The sequence below is a fragment of the Ascaphus truei genome, chromosome 4 (genome assembly GCF_040206685.1).
Source record: "Ascaphus truei isolate aAscTru1 chromosome 4, aAscTru1.hap1, whole genome shotgun sequence".
Taxonomy (NCBI): Eukaryota; Metazoa; Chordata; class Amphibia; order Anura; family Ascaphidae; genus Ascaphus; species Ascaphus truei.
The window spans coordinates 227,060,453-227,085,958 of NC_134486.1; the positions used below are offsets into that span (position 1 = coordinate 227,060,453).

General features: G+C 44.6%; 1 protein-coding gene across 1 annotated transcript in view; it reads left to right on the top strand.

Annotated features, from left to right (window-relative positions):
- The window catches only part of NOX3 (NADPH oxidase 3), a 131,575-nt gene that overhangs the window by 24,818 nt on the left and 81,251 nt on the right, over positions 1-25,506 (top strand). Inside the window, exons 5-6 of the mRNA XM_075596960.1 lie at positions 12,946-13,091; positions 13,614-13,795. Of these exons, the coding sequence (XP_075453075.1) occupies positions 12,946-13,091; positions 13,614-13,795 (328 nt within the window). The remainder of the gene's footprint in view (positions 1-12,945; positions 13,092-13,613; positions 13,796-25,506) is intronic.

Below are 25,506 nucleotides of genomic sequence, written 5' to 3' on the forward strand. Positions count from 1 at the left end.
AGAGAGAGAGGGCGAGAGGCAGAGAGAGAGGGCGAGAGGCAGAGGGCGAGAGGCAGAGGGCGAGAGGCAGAGGGCGAGAGGCAGAGGGCGAGAGGCAGAGGGCGAGAGGCAGAGGGCGAGAGGCAGAGGGCGAGAGGCAGAGGGCGAGAGACAAAGGGCGAGAGACAGAGGGCGAGAGACAGAGGGTGAGAGATAGGCGGGTGATTGGGTGGGAGGACGGGGAGATTGGGTGGCGTGACAGGGAGATTGGGTGATTGGGTGGGGTGACGGGGAGATTGGGTGGGGTGACGGGGCGATTGGGTGGGGTGACGGGGTGATTGGGTGGGGTGACGGGGTGATTGGGTGGGCTGATGGGGTGATTGGGTGATGGGGTGGGGAGGGTGACACTTCTGGTATCCTACACACACACACACACACACACACATGCACACACTCTCCCATGCACACTCTCCCATGCACACCCTCTCCCATGCACACACACATTCTCCCATGCACACTCTCCCATGCACAAACACACATTCTCCCATGCACACAAACACATGGGACAGGGGGAAGAAGAGAGGAAAGGCAGCGCGACAAAGCACCACCAACACTGCCCCGCTTGCCCCCCCGCAACCATCTCCCGCCCTGTGCGGGCAGCCATGGGACCGAGGGGAAGCAGAGACCAAGGGGGTAAGGGGGGGAACACCCCCGCTACCATCTCCCGCCCCATGCAGGGATTGGGGGGAAGCGGGAAGTGGGAACACCTCCACGTGGGAAGCCGGAGTAAGCGGGGACCGGGGAGAGAAGGGAGAACACCCCCGCTACCATCTCCCGCCCCACGCGGGGATTGGGGGGAAGCGGGAAGTGGGAACACCTCCACGCGGGAAGCCGGGGTAAGCGGGGACTGGGGAGAGAAGGGGGAACACCCTCGCTACCATCTCCCGCCACGCGCGGGAAGCCGGGACCAGGGAGAGAAGGGGGGAACAACCCCACTAGCATCTCCGGCCCCGTGCGGGTATCGGGGGGAATCGGGGGAACACCTTAGCTTGCAGGGAAAGAGCAGAGGGGCCGCAGGATGGAGGATTGGAGAGTACTTACTCTCCAACAGATCTCCGGCCAGAAAGACTGGCCGCTCATTGGGGTGGGCTCATAGAGAGCCTGGCTGCATGCCCACAAAGCCTGGGAGCGCGCGCCAATCAGCTGTCAGGTAGGGGAAGTTTTTTTTTTCAGCGCGAGCAGGGAACATTTCCGCGTGAGCAGGAAAATTTAAAAAAAACAAACACGTGTGCTGCTTGGGCCAATAGGAGCTTGCCCAGATGTTAAATCCACTTTCCCCGGGCGTGCAAATGTATAGGATTGTCGAACACTGGTTATGGATAACATTTAAGTGCTATCACCATATATGTATTATGTGTGTCATTTAAATCATACATACCTGTGAAAGGTTTTCCCAATGGTGCAGGCCATCTGGGCATATGCTGTACACCCGATTGACCATGCTGCCTGACTGGGAATTGATTCCTGGTGGCTGGGGTCACTGGTGGGGCGGCCAAGGCTGAAATGCTGACCTTAATGTATGAGATGGCATGCTGGTGTGGGGAGTGGGGTCTACTGGCCCCAGGGGCAGTGCGGCAGTCCCGCCTCAGGTGCCCGGTGGGGTTGCAGCCATAGCATTGCAGCTCGTGGATGAAGTCGTCCGTTTCTGGAGCTTAGGGTCCTTGTGGGTGGTCTATAGGCAGGAGCAGAGGCTCAGAGAGCTGGGAAGGCTGCGGGTGGAAGGGTCAGTGCACTGGCATCAGGGTAGCCAGCGCGATTGGTCGGGCTGGTTAGCAAAGCTAGGGTTGGGCTGCCATGAAGTCATCGACAATCTTAGTAGCAAGCCGGAAGTTTGTGGGTTTTAGGTCCGTGACCCACTCACGGACTTCAGGGATGCATTGGCAAAAATTACTCGTTTACGATCAAAGTCCAATAAGCCCTATAAAGAGTTCACTTCACATCCAGCTACCCATCGCTTGGTGCGGTTGGCTAACTGGGCAGCAAAGTCAGCACGGGAGTCATGAGGGTTCTTTGTCCAGGGCATGAAACTGCACCTGGTCAGTCTCTGGGGTAATCTTATGCCTGGACAGCAGAAGTTCCTTTACAATGGTGTAGTTCATAGCATCTTCCCGGTACAGCTATTGTTGGGCAACCGCGGCCTTGCTGCTGAGCTGGGGAACCAGAAACTTTACCCAGTCCTCCTTTGGTAGTTGGTGCATAAAGCACTGTTGCTCAAAGGATCGCAGGAACCCGTCAATGTAGGTCTTCTCATCAAATTAAATAAAGCTTCTGTAGAAGAGCCGGGATGATGACCTGACTGGGAGCTGCAGCTGTACATGGGAGGTGAAGGTCAGGCAGAGTTGCTCACCTGAGCGGTCAGCAACTGCAGTACCTCCAGCTGGAGCTCCAGTGTAGCTGCATCCCCAAGTGCATAAAATGGTGCAGTGGTGATCTGGTTGTCAGGATCAGAGCAGAAGCTTCTCTGCCTTTGGAGCTGGTATCAGATGAATCAGATTGCCTGGCTAGTGACCTCTCACTTGTCCACTCTCCCCTGGCTGCTGGGTTTGCCACTGGTGGGGATCCCCGCTGGACAAGGTCTGTGACTATGTCCTTCTTGTTCCTAGACTCCAAATCCTTCTCTTCACAGAGGTTCTGGAGTTGTTCCTTGCTCCAGGCTTTGTAATAGGATGCCAAGATCTGGTTTGCGTCACTTGTTGACTATGTGGCTACTTGGGGGGAGGTGTGGGGGGGGGTGTGGTGTACTCTAACTGTGAGCGGAGTGCCTGAAATTCTTTGTTCTTTGGTTTTGAGGTTCAATACAGTAACAGGGGAGTTATCCCTGTTCAGGAGATGTGCCTCTAATCCAGCAGTGTGGTGGTTAACTGCTGGTAGTCAATTAACCAATACCACCTGGCTGATTAGGTTTGTTAGAAAAGCCCGCCTTTGAAGACAGGAAGGGAGATTGTTCCTGAGTCTCACAAGTTGTGGGACTGACCATAGGGACAGACGTCTTGAGCCTACCAGAAGAGGCTGCCAGCAAGACACAGGGGAAAGTACTTCTAAACCTGGATCATGACGTTGCCTTATCGCCCAAAGGTGTAGACACCAGAAGAACAAAGAAGCCTTCCCCTACAAGAAACAGATAAGACTTTCCTTTATAAGACTTTTTGGTATATCTGCACATATCAAGATATATGTTTGGGGCTGGGAGACTTGCTAATCTAAAGGGAGTTGTGGACTTCATAGGTTTCATTAGAAATACTCCTAAGTGAAACAGAAGCTTTGTTTGACCCCTTATTTGCATATGTTTGGATGATTTTATTATGTTAAAGAAACAGGCAAAATAAAAGCCTTATTTAATTTCACTTTAAAAAGTCTCCATTGCATACCTCTGCACGTCCTCCTACATATGGTGTCAGAATTGGGACTGAGGTGGCCCTTGAAGTTAAAAGGGGCCCCGGAGATTGCCTGTGAACAGCCTGAGCAACATAAACAAAGAAACTCATGCAGCAGAGACCAGAGTTAAAGGGATACACACCCAGGCAGGATGTCTACACTGCACTGAAACCCACAAAACCACAGATGGACTCTTTTCCCCGATTCCAAGAGGAGAGAGTGACTGTGCTGAAGCAGGTAAACCTTATTTGCCTATCACAATAAAGTGTAATATGGTAATTGAAATAGGGGTTTTGCCTTCCAGCCATAGTCAGGGTTCAAGAAGTAAGTTAGCCCTTAAAAGGGATAGGCGTTTGTTGTTTTCAAATGTTTCGCTGAAGCAGTGAATACAGATGGTGACACACGAGTGTGTAAATGGAGTATATGCAGAAAAATGTGAAAATTGATGCAAGACTGTGCTGAAGCAGGGGAATTTTCAGTAAACAAGTGCTGAGGGTAAAATTGCCCTACTGGGGAAAAAGGAATCGCTGAGCTGTGTAAAAGGTATCCCAAAGCCAATTGCTGAGTGTTGAGTCACCCTGCCGGGAGTGAAAGAAATATTCCACTGCAAAGAATATAATTTATTTTTCTGCAAGTAAAAGTCTGTCTATGTATCTTGGGAGTAAAACAGGCACCCAAAGTGTGAAGAGTGAATGCCATAATACCCAAAGTTGAGACTGAAAATTACTGAACTCAAGCAGAAAACCACATTATTTGGCTGAAGCGGAGGGATTTCACCTAGTAAGTAAATGGTGTAAAGCAAACATAAGTTTTTACCTAGCAACTACACATCCAGTATACATTATGAGAGACAATGCGTGCACAGCACTGCTGATATTGTAAAACTTACCCAAGGGAAAAAAAAAAGTCTACAGAGATGCCTGTGAGAGCTACGACCTCTACAAGCAAAATATGCCCACCTGTAGACTACCACAATTGGGGGTTCTAGCAAATACAGTGGCAACAGCTGCAATAGCGCCTTCTGAGGTCAGGAAGAAAATTACACCTGATAGCCCCAAAACGGAGGAAAAGATGCAGCTTTACTGTAATGAACCCTACCCCACGGAAGAGTGGTCCTTCCAGTCCAATAAAGAGGAAGACATCTCTTACGGGGAACCCGAACCGAGTCACACCCACAAAACACCCCAAGAATGGTGGGGGTGCCTGAACTCGGCACGAACTGAAAAGACCGCTCCCTATGATGATGAATATGATCGGCAGGAGAAAGAGCGGGAGCAGCAGATCACCAAATATTTCTGTCAGCTAAAGCAACTGCAAGAAAAGCCTGGCGTATACAATGAAGCCGCTGAAGTACCAAATAAAGAAGGAGACCCCAGTATTCCTGATGGGACGGAGCCATCCAAAACAAAAAGGCGGAAAAAGAAAAAGAAAAGCGGTTCTTCACTTACCGTGGAAGGAACAGACACGTCCGCAGATCCTGTGGAGAAAAAGGGGACCGAGTTGCCCTGCAGCCTAGAGAAAATGGAGAATTCGTCCCGCGGATAACCGAATATCCAGAGGGCCCAAGGCAGAAGTCGTGTACCCCAAAGAAGTGTCTGTCCGGTGCCAACAGTGAGGAACCCTCAACCAACCATCCCATGGAAGCGGAGCCGGAACCCGTGAGTGTCAATCCCTTGACCAGCCCTCAAGATGCCCTGAAAAATGTCAGGCATGACTGTGATATGTTCCATGAACAATTGAAACAAAAGAAAGATGGTTACACAGAGCTACAGAAAAATAACGTGAAGCTACAGAAAGATGTGCTCACAATTTACTCTTTGGCCAGGACAGAATTGGACGATCTCAAGACTGAGCTAGATACTGCAAATGCTACTATTACCGCCATGGATGAAAAGCAGAGCCAATCTGATAAAATGATGGCTAAGCTGAAGCAGAAGTATGAGGAGGCACTGAAGAGATGACAGTCTTTCAGCAAGAGGTTCACACTCTTCGCGTAGAGCTGAATGCCTCACAAGAGGAGGTCAACAGTGTCCGCACAGAGGTGGACGTATCTCAGAAAGAGGTTCATACACTCCGCAGAGCACTGGATGCCTCACATCATGAGACCAACAGCTGCCGCCCAGAACTGGAAGTCTCCAGAGAGGAACTTCACAGTCTCACTGAGGAGCTGGATATTGCAAAGAAAACTATCCTCCATCTTAACTTAGATCTCAAAGTCTCTCAGAAGGAGCTTCAGAACCTAAACCTGGCGATGGAAGTCTCACACCAGGAGACAGCCCGCCTCCAAGCAGATGTGCAAAAATGGAAGGTGGACTGCAAGGAGGCCCTGAATAGTACAGAGACTGAAAAAGGAGAAAATTTAAGATTAAAAAGAGAAAACTTAAAACTGAAAGAAGAAAATTCTCATTTGACAGACTACATCAAGGAAAAGAATGAAAAGCTGCACGAGCTTAAAGAAATAAATAAACTTTTGGAAGATGAGAAGTTTGAAGCAGGCACCGACTGCAGAACCATCTGCAAGGTCTGCGTACGCACCTCCAGAAGGCCGAGGAGAAGCAGCAAACTCTGCAGGAAGACAATCTGCAGGCTGCTAAAGAAGTACAAGTGCTGCAGGAACGTCTGATTACCCAGTATGTCCCCGCAAAGCAGCATGAGAAACTGAAGGCTACCCTGAGCATCACCAAAGCATCGCAAGAGGCCAAGCTTAGAACCCAGGTGACTCGGCACAAAAGGGAGCACAAGAAGGTCCAGAAACTGAGACAAGTAACTGTGGCCCGAGCAAAGAAATTCACAGTGCTTCACAATACAATGAAAATGTGGAAGCAAGCTCAGAGAAAGCAAAGTGTGCAGATAAATTCCCTGAGAAGAGACTTGCAAGATGCACTCAAAAAACAGGGATCCCTCGCGGATGAGATTACAGTTCTACAAGTATTGACCCTGACTAAGCGTCAGTATCCCACAGCCACAAAAACCCATGAAGACAAGGGTACAGTGAGAGCTGGGAATACCGCTCGTCTGAAAAACAAGGTTGCAAAATTTGAACCACCTAAACAAGCACTAGCAAAACCTTCAGCCACCCAACAGGCAACAAAAAAAGGTACACGTGCTGACACAAAACCAGAAGAATCCTTAGCTGATGAAGCTGAAAAGATGGGACATTCTCTGGCAGTGGATGTGGAATTGCAACTCAATCCCAAAGAAGCTGAACTAGCAACTCCATTGAGTGGAAAAAGTGCAGAGAGACAGCTTCAAGAGCGGAAAACTCAAAGGGCTATTTTTAAACGCTCTGCAACTGTTGCCATACAGTCTGCCTACAATAAGACGAGCACCCGACACGAGGGAAATCTCATGATAGCGCACGCAGTAAAAAGACTATACCTGGAAAAAGTCCTCCTCGAGCGACTGAGGAGTGCTGATCTCAAGCACCTTTGGGAGGAGACACGAATAAACTGGAGAAAGGGCTCCAATCCCAGCGGGACTGAGGGTTCTCTTCCTCCATCCACTCTCATTCAAGTCACAGAGATATCTCGAATGAGAGTGGAAGGATGGGCTTTGGCCATGGCAAGCCCGAGCTTCCCACGAACAGGGGAGGTATGTAACAGGGGAGTTATCCCTGTTCAGGAAATGTGCCTCTAATCCAGCAGTGTTAACTGCTGGTAGTCAATTAACCAACACCACCTGGCTGATTAGGTTTGTTAGAAAAGCCCGCCTTTGAAGACAGGAAGGGAGATTGTTCTTTAGTCTCACAAGTTGTGGGACTGACCATAGGGACAGACATCTTGAGCCTACCAGAAGAGGCTGCCAGCAAGACACAGAGGAAAGTCCTTCTAAACCTGGATCCTGACGTTGCCTTATCGCCCAAAGGGGTGGACACCAGAAGAACAAAGAAGCATTCCCCTACAAGAAACAGATAAGACTTTCCCTTATAAGACTTTTTGGTATATCTGCACATATCAAGATATATGTTTGAGACTGGGAGACATGCTAATCTAAAGGGAGTTGTGGACTGCATAGGTTTCACTAGAAATACTCCTAAGTGGAACAGAAGCTTTGTTTGACCCCTTATTTGCATATGTTTGGATGATTTTCTTATGTTAAAGAAACAGGCGCAATAAAAGCCTTATTTAATTTCACCTTAAAAAGTCTCCATGGCATACCTCTGCGCATGTCCTCCTACAAATACCAACTCAGTCCAGAATATCTATGAGTGTTCTTACTCTGAGCCTCGTGATCCCATCGCTGTGCCACCAAAAAACGTCTGTCACGGGAGATCAGAGCTTATACCAGGGATCAAAGCACTGTACAGAACAAAGCAGTTTTTTTTCCAGCCAGAGCCAGCAAGCACAGCAGAAAAACACAATCAGAGATATACTCACAAAAAATGGGGCATACGGGGAAAATCTTGGCTAACTACAGTAGGTGCTGCGTGCCACATCAAAAGCTTACCCAGGGCTTGCTTTAACTCTCTGATTAGATAAGGACCATTCTGACCTCTCTGGTGCAATTTGCGGCAGAGCCCTTTTAAATCTCCAGCTCAGCTACAGTCTTGTAGTAGATTCAAAGCAGGGTTAAATCTCCTGTTTACTAGGGCTCTCCGATCCTCCTTCAGGTGTCTCCGGCACAGCCTTGGAGCACACCACTTAGATCACTTACACGAGAGGGTCCGAATGAGTCGTTTAGCGCTGATCGGGTCCCCTTTTTCTATCTTCCCCCCTGCCATATGAAAGCATGGAAGAGGGACTGGCGACCAATCAGAGCATGGATTTAGTTCACGGGCCAATCAGCAAGTTATGGTTCACCTCCATGGACCAATCAGGGCTGGGGGCAGGTTTCCAGATTTAAAAGGCTTTGTGGAGGGGAAATTCAAATGGGCCAACAAGCGTAGCGGCTACCAGAGGGACTTGGCAATGTCTTCCCCCTGCCGACAGGATATCTCCTGCTGGCCTGGTGCCGCTCTGACTGGAGAGGCAGCAAATGGCTCCGGTCTTATGGTGTATGCTCCCCCCCCGGTCCGATCTCTGCCCCTGGACACCATTTCCCTTTTCCCCTGCCCCTTTTCTCCATCTCCAGACCCACCAGCATCCATTTTCTCTGGACATGCAGGCAGCACAATGGGTTTCTCAGACCTGCATGTCCAGAGACCCTGGCTCTGCGTTCCTGTTACACTACATTTATTAACTGTACATTGATATACTTGTAATACAGTTTTATACACAGGAATAAAGTGTACATTTTTACATAGGATGCAAGGGGCTGCTGGGCATGTACTAACAGGATAGCTCAGTGGTCTGGTGGTCAGATGATCCCAGGGAAGGATGGCAGGGGACAGGGGCCGAGCTTAACCTTTATTTTACTGGTCCCTGGGTGCCTTTACCAACGCAGGTGCAACCTAAAAGGAGTAACTAGAGATGGGCACATTTTTCACCCAAATTTACATTTTCTGCATTTTTTCCACATTATGTAAAATTGTTGGAGTTCAAAAAAAGTCACCACTATTTGTTTTTATCTTTGAATATTCTAATCTTTAAAAATGCTAAAATGTGAAAATAAGAAAACAAACTTGAAACATATATACACTTCGAGAAATTTTTAATAAAAAAACAACAACAACAACAACAAACATAAAACCAAAACATTTAAGAATAAACATCTAAAAAAACAACTAGGAACATTTTGAAAATGGGAGAATATTCAAAATTTTGAAAAAAAGTAAAGCATATGTCAAAATGAGAGAATATGGAATTAAGACCTGTAAATAAAATATTGACTCATTTATCCATCTTTAGTAATAATCTAAGCAAACATTTGTACATATGTTGCAGCAGCATTTCATAATTCAGACGTTGTAAAAATGAACATGCTGCAACATCTATTAGAAGGATATCAACATAATTTCATGCTTTATTTATTAACCACTGTAAAGTTTGGGTGGTTTAAGGTAACAACACTAACATGGTACAAATTATATGGCTTTTAGCAAAAGCTGGTCGTCTGTATTCTGGAGAAGTTATATGCCATTTTATAAGGTAAATTGAGCTTGCAAGCCGCACATCTTTTAATACAAAGACCTAGGGCCATATACAAATGTAACTGTACTCTAACCCCTCCCACTTGCTCCATAAATCCCTCACCCCATTGCAGACAATGTAGTTATGACAAAATAAGGAAGTTGCCACAGGATTTGCGCTTTGATACATAGAGCCCAAATAGTTGCCAAGTCAGATGCAAGGTTCACAGCCCCTAAATCAGTGAGACATCAAAAGGAGCACAGAAATAGCAGAATAATATACACTGTTGCTTTTCAAGCATTGTCTCACATAATCGTCTTCTCCCGAGCCTAAAAGATACAAAGCCTACTTTTATTAGCCTCAACCATTATCTTGCTGCGTCAATAGCAAGTTTTCCTAATAGCGATGAGCAACCTTGAAAGAAGTGCATTTATATCTATGTTTACATGCCAACCTTTAATTTCTCATCGGTTCTCACAGTACTTCAAATGCAAGCTTTAATTGCTAAAATTGGAAAGGATGTAATTAGAGCCTGTTGGATCTCTTGCATGTTCAAAGAAGGATACACAACAATGTTATCTGTAATCAAGGGCACAATTGAAAATGCACTCAAGGGAGCAGTGCTTATGCTGGCTTTTTGCCTTCACACATGCCGGTGTATTATAAGTGCTGCTTTGGTGTCAGCATTCCATTATTAAACTATCCTTGCAGACTTATGTCAACATTTTTCATTTTCACACTTGTCTAGGTTAATTAAAATAAGATTGCCTTCAGAAAAATGTTTCAAATTAAGCCTATGGCCCTAAATGAATCAATATTTTTTTCTGCTTTACACCATTTCCCATGTCCCTATAAGCACTTGTGCACTTATCGTCACAGCTACTTCAGACTACCACTTCTTTTTTAAATTTATTTTTGGACAATATTTTCTAATCAGTTTTTGTGTTTGCAAATGCTAGAGTAGAAAGAGGATTTTTTTGTTTTGTTTGTAAGGTAATTGTGATTAGAGATGTGCACACTTTTCATATGAGATTGCAAACTATGCAAATGTTGCCCTTTTTTAGCCATGAAAAAAGCCGCAACTGAGTCAGAGTTTACCAGCAACTCGCAAAGCATTAAGTGAAGGTGCACAACAGTTTCAGTTAATATGCTAATTTGTGAAAATCCCTAAAATCTCCACATTCACTTAATGCTTAAATTATAAATAGGACACGCACGTTTCACTCACAGTTTGGCGATATTTTGCTAAAAGCTTAATATTTTGTCACATTATTAACCCTTCAAGGCTTGCCGTTTCACGGGGAATCGAATATGGGAGAATAAAAAGGCTTAATTTTTCAAATGCATTACGGATAGTTTCGCACATCTCTAATTATCATGGGTCAAACAGATAAGCGTATGTACTGTATATGATATGATTTACGTTGGTTAATGATACTTAGTTTATATATGATAAGACTTTGTCGTTTGCAAGCAAAACAGAAATAGATAGATTCCATGATGAATTGTATATAAAGTGACTATTCTCCAGATGCTCCACATAGGAATTAAAGTGCATGATAATGTAAGTGGGGCAAAATAAGTGTAAGGTACTTTAATACATTAACATAGTTTGATACAGTAACAATGAGATGCATTTACCTAGTGACAGGATTATCGTCAAATTGATACAGAAGCAGCTGTTTTTGGAACTTAATACAGAAACCCTGTTGTTTGTCACACTTTTCAGTATTAAGAGGAAATGAGAAGCCAGTTCATGTTGCATGAATTAATCATATATTTCAGTTTTCAACAGCTGAATAAAATATGTTTTTTTTGCTATTTCAATATAACACGGTTTATATATTCCCTTTTTGCCAGTGGATATCTAATTCTGGAACCTTCCTAGTTGCTATGTCAGATATCTCAGTTGTTTTTTTAGACATTTTATTTCTTTTCAGAAGACGGAATTAATATTTTGTGAAATATGCTTTCAAAGTATCAGGCACTTACAGTATTTGACAAACTACTTAAGCTAGCACTGAGCATGTTGCTATTATTACGGAAATCTTCTCAGAAGCAGGTAAACTAGTTTGAATAATAAGGGTAAAATGCTAAACAATAAACTGGATTACATCTCTAATCTACAATCTATGTCTCTTTTTGGAAGAAACATTAATAATCATGTTTTAAAGGGATTAATGAGTTTGGATATTTGGAATCTGACAGCCCGAACCTTGGCAATCAGAGTCAAATTTAATGTGATGCGATTGGCTACAATTTGCTCAGATTGCCAATGTTCAGTGGTGGCCAATTAAAAAAAATCTGAACTTTTCATAATTACATTTGTTATGTTCTGAGAAAGTTAGTAAACAACTTAGATCAAGTTTTAAAGTCTAAATATCACAGCCACATACATCCTGTTAAAACTATTAATTTATTCATTAAAAATGAAAGTAAAAAATTTCAGGATGACAAAACTATTCAGGTACTCATAATTAAAGTATACAAAACGCAAGAACTTGAATAGTTTTTAAATAATTGAATGCATCTAACAAGATGCATGTTTCTGTCATATGTACCTATTTATCAAGGTAAGTACTTGACACCTTAATGACTTTTGAGCCTTTGAGTCAGCCCCTCCTTCCAACCAAACCATCTCCTTCACCGCCCTCCTATCTCCCCCCCCCCTAATAGGAAGGGCTGCAGGAGAGGGGGGAGCCCAAGTATGGAGGAGGATTGCGTGTGAACTTACCTTCAACTTGTGGATGGGCGTAGGACGGAGTAGCAACATCCGGAGAATGGGAGGGAGCTACAGACACATGGATGGGAATTCAGTGGGCCACAGGAGGGGCTGAGGATGGGGCGTGGACATCGTAAGGGTGGGGGCAAGGTGGTAGGATTATCAATTCTCCAGGCCCGGGACAGTAGTACTGGTGGTATCCGCCGTGTCAGAGGCCCTGTGATAATCTGTTACATAATTTTAGAGCTATATTTACGAAGTGGTGTAAAGACACTTTTCACCACATAAGAAACCTTACAGCTCATTCACTTGAGCAATAAGGTGTCTTCCGGTGCTGGAAGGTGTCTAATACCATAGCACCACTTAGTAAACATGGGCCTTAATCTTATACAAAGTACAGCTCTTCCCTTTTTAAAATGTTAAAATTCCGCTAAGCAGCATTTTTACATCCTACAGTATACAGCTAGTATATAGATAGAATAATGATGGAGGGAGAATTATGCAGTGTCAAAGCTGAGCAGAGTGCTAATCACTAATCCTCAGTGTGAGGAGTGGGACAGCATTCATCAGTGCATCCATTTTCAGGGATCAAGGGAAACACATGCGGGCATTGAGGTATATCATGTTTCCTACCACTAAAATGCCGAATTATTGGCATGGCACGATTTCTCAATGACAAAGAGAAGAATGTAGATGTTACCTGTCTATGATAGTTTCTTTCTCTTGTTTAGTTTAAATAGCTATTATATTTGCACTGCAAAGTGAAGAGCTGTATTAACACACATTGTTTATTTCACACAGCAATCCATATTATTGCACATTTGATCAATATGGAGCGATATAACATCAGTCAATCAAAAGAAGCCGGAGCACTATGTAACATGCTTTCTTACATTGGAAACAACTCGAATGAAAGCTATTTAAACCCAATTAGAAATTACAATACTGTAAGTTATTCTGTTCCTATTGATTTTTTTCAATAGCAGTTTTTGATTCTGATAAAATAAAAAAACATTTTCCCTGGGCACTCTACACACCTCACGTATGACCTTACAGTACAATTGAAAACAAATCTTGTTGAACATACAGTAACTGTCGAGATTCAATCACTCAATTTAATAAGAAATGAGGTTTCAAAGACCGAAAAATGATGCTTCAATTGAGAATGGAAATGTATGCACGAAATGAGCCCGTCATTCTATCATTGATAGTCACTCCAAATGGTTGAGACATTATAGGGAAACCCCTTTTACTCCATTATTTTACAGCAGTAATGAACGGTAGTTGGCAGTATGGAAATGTTCAAATCGTTTCAGAAAAAAAGGGCAAAAATCATCATTTAGTCTCGCTTTGCCCTTTTTGGCAAACTCCTAGTACTGCCTAATAACACGTTCTCTTGATTAGTGATGGGGTTTATGTCTGTTTTTAATATGTCTCATTTAATTACTTTTGTTTTGTTCTTTTTCCAGAATGTTACCAAAGAAGTACTTGTCACGTTAGCTGGCATCACTGGTTTTGTGATTACTTTGACTCTCATCCTAATTTTAACCTCATCCACAGATCTTATAAGAAGGTCATTTTATGAAGTATTCTGGTATACTCATAATCTGTCAATCATTTTCTTCATTGGTCTTGTCATTCATGGTGCAGGGTAAGCGGCACACATGCTTATAGTTAATTGTCAATGTTATTCTGTTGGTTATGTTATAAACAATGGTCAAAGCGCCTTAGAAAAATAGTAGTATCGTGCTTGGTTTCAAAGCACAGTGGGGCACAGCTCTTTGGATCTTATTTTATAAGATTCATACAATATTTATGTCCTAACTCCGGAAAGAGCCTTTATAAAACAAATCATTTTTTCCTTAGAAAGAAAGTGGAGCTGTAAGTCTGTAAATGAAAAACGTAGTGGTACTTTGTGTTTGCAATGTTATTCCATCACCTCTAGTATGATTACATGTCGATTACAAGATATACAATATTGGACCTACAACGTCATTATGTATATAATATTGTTGAGTATGACCAATGCAAACCACAGTGTCCCCCTTTCAGATATTTGAACATTTTCCTTAGTAGAATTTTTGCTTACTGATACGGACATAAAATATATTATGATAGAACAACAAGCACTCAGTGTGAAAGTTAATGACTACAGGATTATTGGTACAGTATACTAAAACTTTGCAAAGCCAAACAAATAATGTATAGTAGCTCTTCACTGTCTATGTGGCTAACTCTATTATATATACTCCAAAGTGGACATTTGGGCCATTTTCGGACGAAAACCCTCAATGACGTCAAAGTAAAAAAAATGACCTAATTTCTACTTCGGAGTATATAGAGTTACCCCATACTGTATGAGCAATAAAGATTCCAGTAGTTTTAAAGGGCTATATTTCAAAGTCTTCGGACTGCAAATCAGGGCAAAACTGTAGCAATTTTTTTTCATCAAAGAAAAAGGTTCCATGGGAGACAACTGACTTGATATTTGTTGTTTTTTTTGTTGTTGCTCCAACTGTTCCAGAGTTTTGAAGCTGGAAGATTTTGAAACATGGCCCCCTATGACTGTATAGCAAAGTATCCTAGCTGCAAAACTAGAGAAAATGTAAGATCAAAATAATAACCCATAGGATGCAATGGAATTGTTTTTTTTTGTTTGTTTTTAAGGCAGTTTCTTTGCTCCAGTTTTGATAATGTAATATATATTGTGACAGAAACCAGGGGATGGTAATAAATTCCATATATAGGGCTCCCAGGATACTGAACAGTTTCTGTCCTGTTTAGGCTGTAAAGTGCAGCCTCATAATGCATGCACTCCATCCCACAGTTTGGCAAGTGCTGGAACTGAGGGATGAGGAATCCAGACCAGGGTTTGTCTGCTGCCTGATTTCTGTCACCTGTCCTGCTGGTTAGAGATCAGGTATTTAAGGCTGATTTCCTGGTTCCTCTCCCCTCTCCCCAAGAGCTTGGAGGCAGGAAGGCTGCTGGAAGCAGAGAGGGGAAAAGCCTCTCCCCAAACAGGTTAAACCATTCTACTCCTTTTTTCTAAAACTGCAAAGTTCCTTATTTTTGTTGTTGGAAGTGGAAAAGCCACTCCAACCCTGAGTCAGGGAAACCTTAGTTAAGTTAGTGCTCAGGTGAGCAGGATTTTGTTTTGCTTGTGTTTCTTTTGTATACATTGTGGCAGTCTCAGTGCCTGGGACTGAATAAACCAGGCATAGCCTGTTTAAAGGAACAGCACGTTACGCCTCGTCATTTAACCTACCCTAAAAGACTGTGTTCTAACAGTCCCAGACAGACGGTGGAGCCCCGGAGTAAGCCGTTTGTCACATATGGTGGAGAATGCGGGCAGAACACTAAAAGGTCTGCGGGTTAAAGAACTTTAAAGAAAAAAAAAAAAAAAAAAAGTTTTTTTCCTCCAAACAAGATGGAGGACGTGGTGAGTGCGCTGGTGCGCAATGTCGCTGCCCAGAAAGACGCAAAGGAAATCCAGCAACAGGTGAATACAACCCAGCAACAGCTGTTAATAGCCCAGCAAGAGACTAATGCAACCCATCAACAGCTGTTAATAGCCCAGCAAGAGACTAATGCAAACCAGCAACAGACGAATGCAGCTCTGCAAAATGTGAATGCAAACCAGCAAGAGACAAACCGCTTGCTGAGAGAGGATCAACAACGGTTCGCCCAGAGCTTACAACAGGAACTCGAGATCCTGAGAGGGACTATCAGTAAGACTCCACTGGAAGAGGCAGCCCCAGTCCGAAAATGACCAGGGCAAGCCACTACCTTCAGAAGATGGGCCCTCGGATGATGTTGAAACCTATCTTCTCACTTTTCAACGCACGGCACAGAGAAAGGGTTGGCCAGAAGCTGAGTGGGCCAGTCTAATCTCACCCTTCTTAAGCGGCGAACCCCAGAAGGCTTACTTTGATCTAGAGCCAGCCGAAGCTAATGTCTACGCAAAATTGAAGTTCGAGATCCTCGCCCGCCTCGGCTTAACCACGGCCGTTCGCGCCCAAAGGTTCCACACATGGTCCATCACGTTGGATAAAGCCACCCGATTCCAGATGTATGACCTCATCCACCTCGCTCAGAAGTGGAACGGTTGGTCATGGACCAGTTCTTGAGGAAACTTCCCTCTGCCATACACCGTTGGGTCAGTCAGAGTGACCCCCACAATGCAGACGAGCTGGTGGCCCTCGTAGAAAGGTACAATGCAGCAGAAGAGCACCTGCAACCCACAGTCATGCAGCATCCCCACTACCCAAGGTTCCAGGACTCTTCCAGAGACGGTAAAAGGGTGCCAGGGTTAAGGGGGGCTGAAGAGCGATGACTGCCTTCACACAGCACCAGCAACAGTGACTCGCATACTAAGGGCAACAGCCAACGTGGGGAGCCGAAAAAGGGCTCTAAGTGGGACACAAACTATGTACCTAAATGTGTAAATTGTTATTAGAGGGGTCACACCGCAAAAGTCTGCCCACTAAATACTGAACCAATGCAATGCAACAGCGTTGAACCTTATTCGTTGTGGTCTCAATGTATGGGCCCTAGCCCAGAGGACCACTTGAATAACCATCTCTGGGCATTTGTAAAGGTAAATGGTAAGAGGGTTCGGGCACTACTTGACTCTGGGAGTATGGTTACACTAGTGTCCGAATGCGTGTTGAACAGGTAAACAGTTCACAAAGAGTGGCAATTTGTTGTATACATGGGGATAATCACGAATATTCCACTGGGGATGTTCTTATTGAAACAGAGTTTGGTTCTTTAGATTTCAAAGTGGGTATAGAACCCAAATGGCACATGATGTGTTCATAGGGACCGACTTTCTCCATTTTCTAAAAATGTGGTCCTCCTCTCAGAATAGCGCCCAGAGTTCAATAGCGGACCATAAAGAAGTAATAGAAGAAACAAATCCGTTCCCTTTTTCAGAAATGGAGGTTGACGAGGGCCCAAATAAAAAGGGGAAAGAGGAAAAGTGCTGTAAAATCCCCTTTCCCATGGCCACCTTGGTAGGGTATACCCCAAATCAAGATGTTGAACAGGCGCTTACCACCCCAGAACAGGATAAGACCTTCGCTGACCTAGAGGTCAGTCCTGGGGTTTTTAAGAAGGCCCAGTGGGAAGACCCCACATTAGCGGAAGCAAGGGGGAATATACGGGACCAGAATAGTACTCCGGGCCAACCAGATAGGTCACTTGCCTACCCCTACTTTGAGGTAGAGAATGACCTAGTATATCGGGTTGATAAAAGGAAATCAATTATAACTAAACAATTGTTGGTACCACGGACATTCCGTAATGTAGTATTACACCTCGCACATAGTCACCCATTGGGGGGACACCTAGGGGTGGAAAAGACAAAAGAAAAGGTTTTCCGAAGTTTCTATTGGCCTGGGGTTCTGGCAGAAATTACAAATTATTGCTCCTTATGCCCAGAATGTCAGATCACCGCCCCGTTCAAAGCGTATCGTAGCCCATTGGTACCCCTTCCCATAATAGATGTACCATTTGACCGGATTGCTATGGATCTAGTAGGACCCCTAATAAAGTCTGCTAGGGGACATCATCATATATTGGTAATATTAGATTATGCCACCCGATATCCGGAGGCAGTTCCCCTACGTAGCACCTCTGCTAAAAACATAGCAAAAGAGTTATTAGTTCTGTTTACCCGGGTCGGAATTCCTAAAGAGATCTTAACTGACCAGGGAACACCATTTATGTCCCAAGTAACAAAAGAGTTATGTAAACTCCTAAAAATCAAGCATCTCAGAACCTCAGTCTATCATCCACAAACAGATGGTTTAGTGGAAAGGTTCAATAAAACCTTAAAGAGCATGTTACGCCAGGCGGTCGATAAGGATGGGAAAAACTGGGATTGTTTGTTACCATACCTGTTATTTGCCATTAGGGAGGTTCCCCAATCATCCACAGGCTTCTCCCCGTTTGAACTATTGTATGGCCGACACCCAAGGGGCTTACTGGATATAGCCAAAGAGACTTGGGAACACGAGGTTACCCCATACAGAAGTGTAATAGAGCATGTTGCCCAGATGCAGGACCGCATAGCTGCAGTCCTACCTATAGTGAGGGAACACATGGAAAAGGCTCAAGAGGCCCAGAGGAATACGTATAATAAGGGTGCTACGGTCAGAATTTTTTTTCCAGGCGATAGGGTACTAGTTCTGGTTCCCACCGTAGAGAGTAAATTCCTTGCTAAGTGGCATGGGCCATATGAGGTCTTGGAAAGAGTGGGAGAAGTAAATTACAAGGTGAGACAGCCAGGGAGGAGGAAACCTGAGCAAATTTACCATATAAACCTACTTAAGCCCTGGAAAGATAGAGAGGTCTTGTTAACCCTAGTGGTCCGTCAGAGAATCGAGAAACTGACCCAGAGGTTAGCATAGCTGAAACCCTGTCCGTTCATCAGAAACGAGAGGTCCAGAATTTAGTGAGAATAAACAAAGAAGTCTTCTCTACACAGTCAGGTAGAACTAGCGTAATTGAACATGACCTAGTCTCTGAACCGGGGGTCCGAGTTAACCTTAAACCTTACCGAATCCCAGAGGCCAAAAGAGAGGCTATAAGTTTAGAGGTAAAAAAAATGCTAAAACTAGATGTAATTGAAGAAACCCAAAGTGGGTGGAACAGCCCTATAGTTTTAGTCCCAAAACCAGACGGTACAACAAGGTTTTGCAATGACTACCGTAAACTAAACGCTGTGTCAAAATTTGATACTTATCCTATGCCCAGGGTTGATGAACTGGTAGAGTGACTGGGCAAAGCCCGATATCTCACGACCCTAGACCTAACAAAAGGGTACTGGCAGGTTCCCCTCATAGAAAGAGCAAAAGAAAAGACAGCCTTCTCAACCCCAGACAGCCTCTTTCAGTATAGGGTGTTGCCTTTTGGCTTACATTGAGCTCCCACCACATTCCAAAGAAGGATGGATAAAATTTTAAAACCACATGCTCGGTATGCTGTCGCCTACCTGGATGATGTGGTAATCCATAGTGAAGATTGTCAATCCTACCTTCCAAAGGTCCAAGCTGTGCTTGACGCAGTTCGGTCTGCTGGACTAACTGCTAACCCCGCTAAATGCACTATTGGTCTGGAGGAGGCCAAGTATCTGGGGTATTCTATTGGCAGAGGTTTACTCAAACCCCAAACACTCAAAGTAGAGGTGATACAAAATTGGCCAAGGACAGTTACAAAAAAACAAGTAAGGACCTTTTTGGGATTAATTGGTTACTATAGAAGGTTTATTCCTAATTTTGCAACTACGGCAACCCCACTAACCAACCTCACAAAAGCAAGAGGGCCCCTAATGATAAAGTGGTCCCCCGAAATCGAACAGGCCTTTAGAAGCCTGAAAGAAGCTCTCTGTGCCCAACCAGTGTGGTCACACCTGACTTCTCTAAAGAGTTTTTAGTCCAAACCGACAGACCTGAGGTAGGTCTGGGGGCTGTACTCTCCCAGGAGTCTCAAGGTGAGGAGCACCCCATCCTTTATTTCAGTAGGAAACTAAATCCCCAGGAGAAAAATTACTCCATAGTCGAGAAAGAATGTCTCGCAATAAAGTAGGCTGTAGAGACGATCAAATACTATCTGTTGGGGAGAAAATTCCGGTTGGTCACAGATCATGCACCCCTCACCTGGATGTGTCAAAACAGTGAGAATAATGCTAGAATGACCAGGTGGTTCCTAAGTCTACAACCCTTTAAATTTTCTGTGGAAGACAGGTCAGGGCACAAACATGGCAATGCTGACGGGTTGTCAAGGATGCACTCCCTAATTTCCATGGTCGCACATCCCTCGGGGTCTGAGCTGGGGGGGAGGATATGTGACAGAAACCAGGGGATGGTAATAAATTCCATATATAGGGCTCCCAGGATACTGAACAGTTGCTGTCCTGTTTAGGCTGGAAAGTGCAGCCTCATAATGCATGCACTCCATCCCACAGTTTGGCAAGTGCTGGAACTGAGGGATGAGGGATCCAGACCAGGGTTTGTCTGCTGCCTGATTTCTGTCACCTGTCCTGCTGGTTAGAGATCAGGTATTTATGACTGATTTCCTGGTTCCTTTTCCCTCTCCCCAAGAGCGTGGAGGCAAGAAGGCTGCTGGAAGCAGAGAGGGGAAAAGCCTCTCCCCAAACAAGGTTAAACCATTCTACTCCTTTTTTCTAAAACTGCAAAGTTCCTTATTTTTGTTGTTGGAAGTGGAAAAGCCACTCCAACCCTGAGTCAGGGAAACCTTAGTTAAGTTAGTGCTCAGGTGAGCAGGATTTTGTTTTGCTTGTATTTCTTTTGTATACACTGTGGCAGTCTCAGTGCCTGGGACTGAATAAACCAGGCATAGCCTGTTTAAAGGAACAGCACGTTACGCCTCGTCATTTAACCTACCCTAAAAGACTGTGTTCTAACAGTCCCGGACAGACGGCGGAGCCCCGGAGTAAGCCGTTTGTCACAATATATATATATATATTGTGACAAACGCCCCTCTTTTGTAGCACTGACGCCTGTCTGGGATCTTCCCGACACAGTCTTCTAGGGTTAATTATACAAAAAACAGGATCATACAAAGTATTATGTAGCTTAACTCAGGCTTCTGCCTGCTTTATTTTCATCCCAGTAAGGGACTGCAGCTTTAACATGTGTAGGCAGGAGGCACTCAGCTATTAACCTTCAGCGGTTTACTCATATCAGTGTTATAGTATTTCCCACACTGTTACTTCAAGAAACCAAAAACCAAATCATATAAACAAAATCCTATCCCATTCAGGGATCTAACTACACAGCAGAATCAGCCTCTCTAACTGCTACTGGGCCAACTAACCTGGTTCCCCAACTTAAAACAATGCCCTCTCATTTAGTGTCACTAGATACAGCAAAACAGTCTTTTAGATACAGCAATAAACATTTGTTTGTCTTATCTGTTCGTGGTGGGAACTCGGTCCCAAGTGTCCAGGCAAATCCTCTGGTACTGTGATACTTGAAGGGGGCGTCCTCCCCGAACTGGATGCAGGGGAGCAGCGAAATCCCCAGTCTCCAGGCTCTACGAAGAGAGACTGAAAAGCAACCTTCTCTGCTCTAAATACTTGTGCTAGTGATTAGGAAAGCAGGTGAGGGAGAACTAGGCACATTGTAATCTGTGGTCTGGATTTTCCATCCACCAACCTGAGTAAATGTGAAGCTGTGGAATGGATCATTTTGCACTATTCCTGCACTTTCTGACCTAAAACGGGACAGAAAGCTGCCTAACATCTTTGGACTATGTCACATATCCCCCTCCCCAGCTCACACCTACTGGGGTGAGCGGCCATGGACCTCACTGGGGTGAGTGTCCTACCTGAAATACTTGAGCTAACTCCCCAGTACAATATTAACCATTCACATGACACGAATATGAACTTTTTTCACGGCAATTATGGACAATAGGTTTCGTCATGAGACTATACTTGGCAAACATATTTTGTTGCCCTCTATTAGGGAAATATTTTCAAAAATATATTTCTAGCAACAAATTCCTATAACCCAGGATATGATAAATATACTCACAAAACCGGACGGTTTCTATCACCTCCCTGGGTTTTTCTTTTCTACTCTAGAATATGAACCTCATTATATATTTACCAACAGAAAGGGCTGTCAACCCTGTATAGTAATTTGTAGTTTAGCTACATTTTCAACGCAGAGAAACAATATAACATTGCAATATTTACAAAATGCTTATTCTAGAGGCCTAATATAGCATAACTACACTAACTTATTTGCAAAGTTAAGTGTCCGTGACATAGTCCACACATGTAACATAAAAATTGGTCAGTTCCGAAAACATTTTTTTTTCTTTTTGACTTCCAGTCCATTACATCCTCTGACTTCATTTCAACGCCCGCTGCATCCTGCAAATGCCTGGACTGTTTCTTCTGCCACTGACGAAACACCCGGACCGGATTCTCCTTGGCTCCACACTGTGGTCCAGAGTGGCAAGATCTGGAACTATTCAGGCGCCGTGTTGACCTTCGTCACTTTTTCTTTTCAATCTTTCATTTCCCTCTTGGGGCCATTACCAGGCCTTTGGGTTTTGGAGACCTAGTTGCCTCTGTATAGACGTAGTCCATATTAACGTCATCAGGATCTGTCATCAAGTTTGTGTTTTCAGGGACTGCCACCCACTTGGCTAAAACATCTTTTGTGGTGGCCTGGGTGTGTTCACTAGTTTGATAATCATCTGGACAACGTAAATGAAATGGAGGATCTGGATTTTTGAATCCCAGATCAGGGACTACATTCTCAGTATTCTCAGGAGGGTGCCTATCTGTTTCTGGAATAACAGCAGCACAATCAAAGTCAATTATTTCTCCTTCCTCTTTGTCATCAGTGAGGGCATTGAGTTTACGTGTATAGGAACGTACAGCTTGCTTGTTTAGGAGGTAGGGTTGATATCCCTACTGAACCACTCTAGCAGCTTCTCCCATGTCCTGGTAGCATCTTTGTTGCTGTCCTTCTGTATTTCTTTTTCCCCTCAGTGCGGCTGCTTTATTCCGGCGATTAAACTGATGAATTTTCATCCCTCTGTAGGCAGCCTGTAGGATGATAGTTGCGGCGCGTTTACATTGATAATTTTCTCTTTCCCTTCTTGCTTGGACAAGAGCTTTGCAGTGCTTCTGAATTATTCGAATGCTTTTCTTCTTTTTAAATACGTTAAGTTGCTCCGCGAGAATTCTGTTTTGTGCATACATCTCGCAATTCTGTTCTCAGAGCCTCAATTTCTTCCTGGAGTCAACTGTTTCTTCACTTTTTCTGCTTGTTCAGTCAAATCTGAAATTTTCATTTTCAGACTCTCATTTTCTTGCTTTACAGTCTCTAACTCACTCAGGGCAATCTCATGGGTTTGCTTCAACATTCCAGCTCTGTGTTCAGACCGTGGCCCTCCAGGCGTGAGTGTTGCACCTCTGTGCTGATCGCGTGAACCTCTTGTAAAGCCTTCCCGTATTTCTATTTTAGGATAGCAATCAATTTGTCAGACTTAATCTGTTTTTCATCCATGGTGGCAATTACGGTGTTGGCCTTTTCCAGATTAGTCGTCACCTCTTCCAGTTGTGATTATTTGGGGTATAGTCTATAGGTATATCGGTTGCCATGAGGGGCTATCCTGCCTACGCTGGGATCCTCACGGGTGGAGGTGCTGCATCAGCCTCCCCAGGAGCGTAGGCTTAGGCCTTCTATAAACAGGTTTGCACCGTAACACTAGTAATTGCTGTTTCCCTCGGGTATAGGGAAAGGGTGTTATATATATATATATATATATATATATATATATATATATGTGTGTATGTGTATATATGTATATATATATATATATATGTGTGTATATGTATATATGTATATATATATATATATATATATATATTATATATATATATATAATAATACTGAGTTAAGTTATGGTGAGTAAAAAAAGTGACAAAAACCCTCCACAGGAATGCAAATATGCAAATACAACTGTATGCTCATCTGCATGTCTTAGGCAGGTCTGCAACCCCGCCTTTCCCCACCATCACCCAGCATACAGCACTTCCACTGCAGCAAGGGATTATGGGAAATGACATGCAAATGAGCACACAGTGTCTCTTTTTGCCTCAATAACCATTTTTAACATGGTTCCCTATAGGCTTAAGCTTGCTGCATGGTCACAGCTTTGAGCACAGCCAGGGTTAAGGTGCATACCCAGAAAACCACCCACAGACAGCTGTTTCGACCTTGATGGGTCTCATCAGTGTGGGGTTGATTTTAACTGGGTATGCAAAAGAGGCTATGGGATAGGCTATACCATAATACTGAGTTAAGTTATGGTGAGTAAAAAAAGTGACAAAAACCCTCCACAGGAAAGCAAATATGCAAATACAACTGTATGCTCATCTGCATGTCTTAGGCAGGTCTGCAACCCCGCCTTTCCCCACCATCACCCAGCATACAGCACTTCCACTGCAGCAAGGGATTATGGGAAATGACATGCAAATGAGCACACAGTGTGTCCTGTGCATGTCTTGCTTTGGATCTTAATTTAGACCCTTGCCTCCAGGTCCACATTGTCTAGGTAGTGTTGAGCCCCCCTCACCTTTTAACTTTATCCCCTGTTTTATTCACCTCAATAAATTTATTTTGTTACACTTCCATCTATGTCCGTATGCTATTTAAAGGTTGCTTTTCCTCTGTTGTTTATATATATATATTAGCTTATATACTCGGCGTTGCCCGGGATGTAATGTTCCCGCTCCCCTCTCTCTCCCCTCCCTCCCCCTCTCTATTTATCTCCCTTCCACCCCTCTTTACCCCTTCCCCCTTCTCTCTCTCCCCTCCTTCCCCTCTCTCTGTCCCCTTGCCTCTCTCCCCTCCCTCTCTCCTCCCCTCCCCCCCTCTATCTCCCCCCCCCCCCCCCTCTCTCTCCCTCTCCCCCGCTCTCCCCCCCTCCCTCTCTCTCTCCTCTATCACCTCCCCTCTCTCGCTCTCTTCCCGTTTCCCCCATCTCTGTTTGTCCCCCGTTCATATCAATCCATTCCCCCCCACCCTTTACAGCTCCCCCCCTTTACAGCTTCATGCAGCTTCATGCAGTGTGTATGTTTGTGTGTGTGCATCAGACAAATTGTGTGTGCATCAGTAAGTGTGTGTGTGTGTCAGGCAGTGTGTGTGTGTGTGTGCGTGTTAGTCAGTGTGTGTGTGCGCGTCATTGAGTGTGTGTGTGCGCGTCATTGAGTGTGTGTGTGTGCATGTCAGTCAGTGTGTGTGTGTGCGCGTTAGTCAGTGTGAGTATGTGTGCGTGTCAGCCAGTGTGAGTGTGCCAGTCAGTGTGTGTGTGTGCGTCAGCCAGTCAGTGTGTATGTGTGCGTCGTCCAGTCAGTGTGTGTGCGTCAGTCAGTGTGTGTATGGGTGTCAGTCCGTGTGTGTGTGCGTCAGTCAGTGTGTGTGTGTGTGTGTGTGTGTGTGTGTGTGTGTCAGGCAGTCAGTGTGTGTGTGTGTCAGGTGTGTCAGGCAGTCAGTGTGTGTGTCAGGCAGTCAGTGTGTGTGTCAGGCAGTCAGTGTGTGTGGGGCAGTCAGTGTGTGTGTGTGGGGCAGTCAGTGTGTGTGTGTGGGGCAGTCAGTGTGTGTGTGTGTGGGCCAGTCAGTGTGTGTGGGGCAGTCAGTGTGTGTGTGTGTGTGGGGTAGTCAGTGTGTGTGTGGGGCAGTCAGTGTGTGTGTGGGGCAGTCAGTTTATGTGTGGAGGAAGGGGGACACGGGGAGGCTATGTTTGTCCTGACTCTTCCCTCCCCCACACCCCACGCAGAGCTGCTGATTGGCGGGGAGGGAGGGGGTGTCC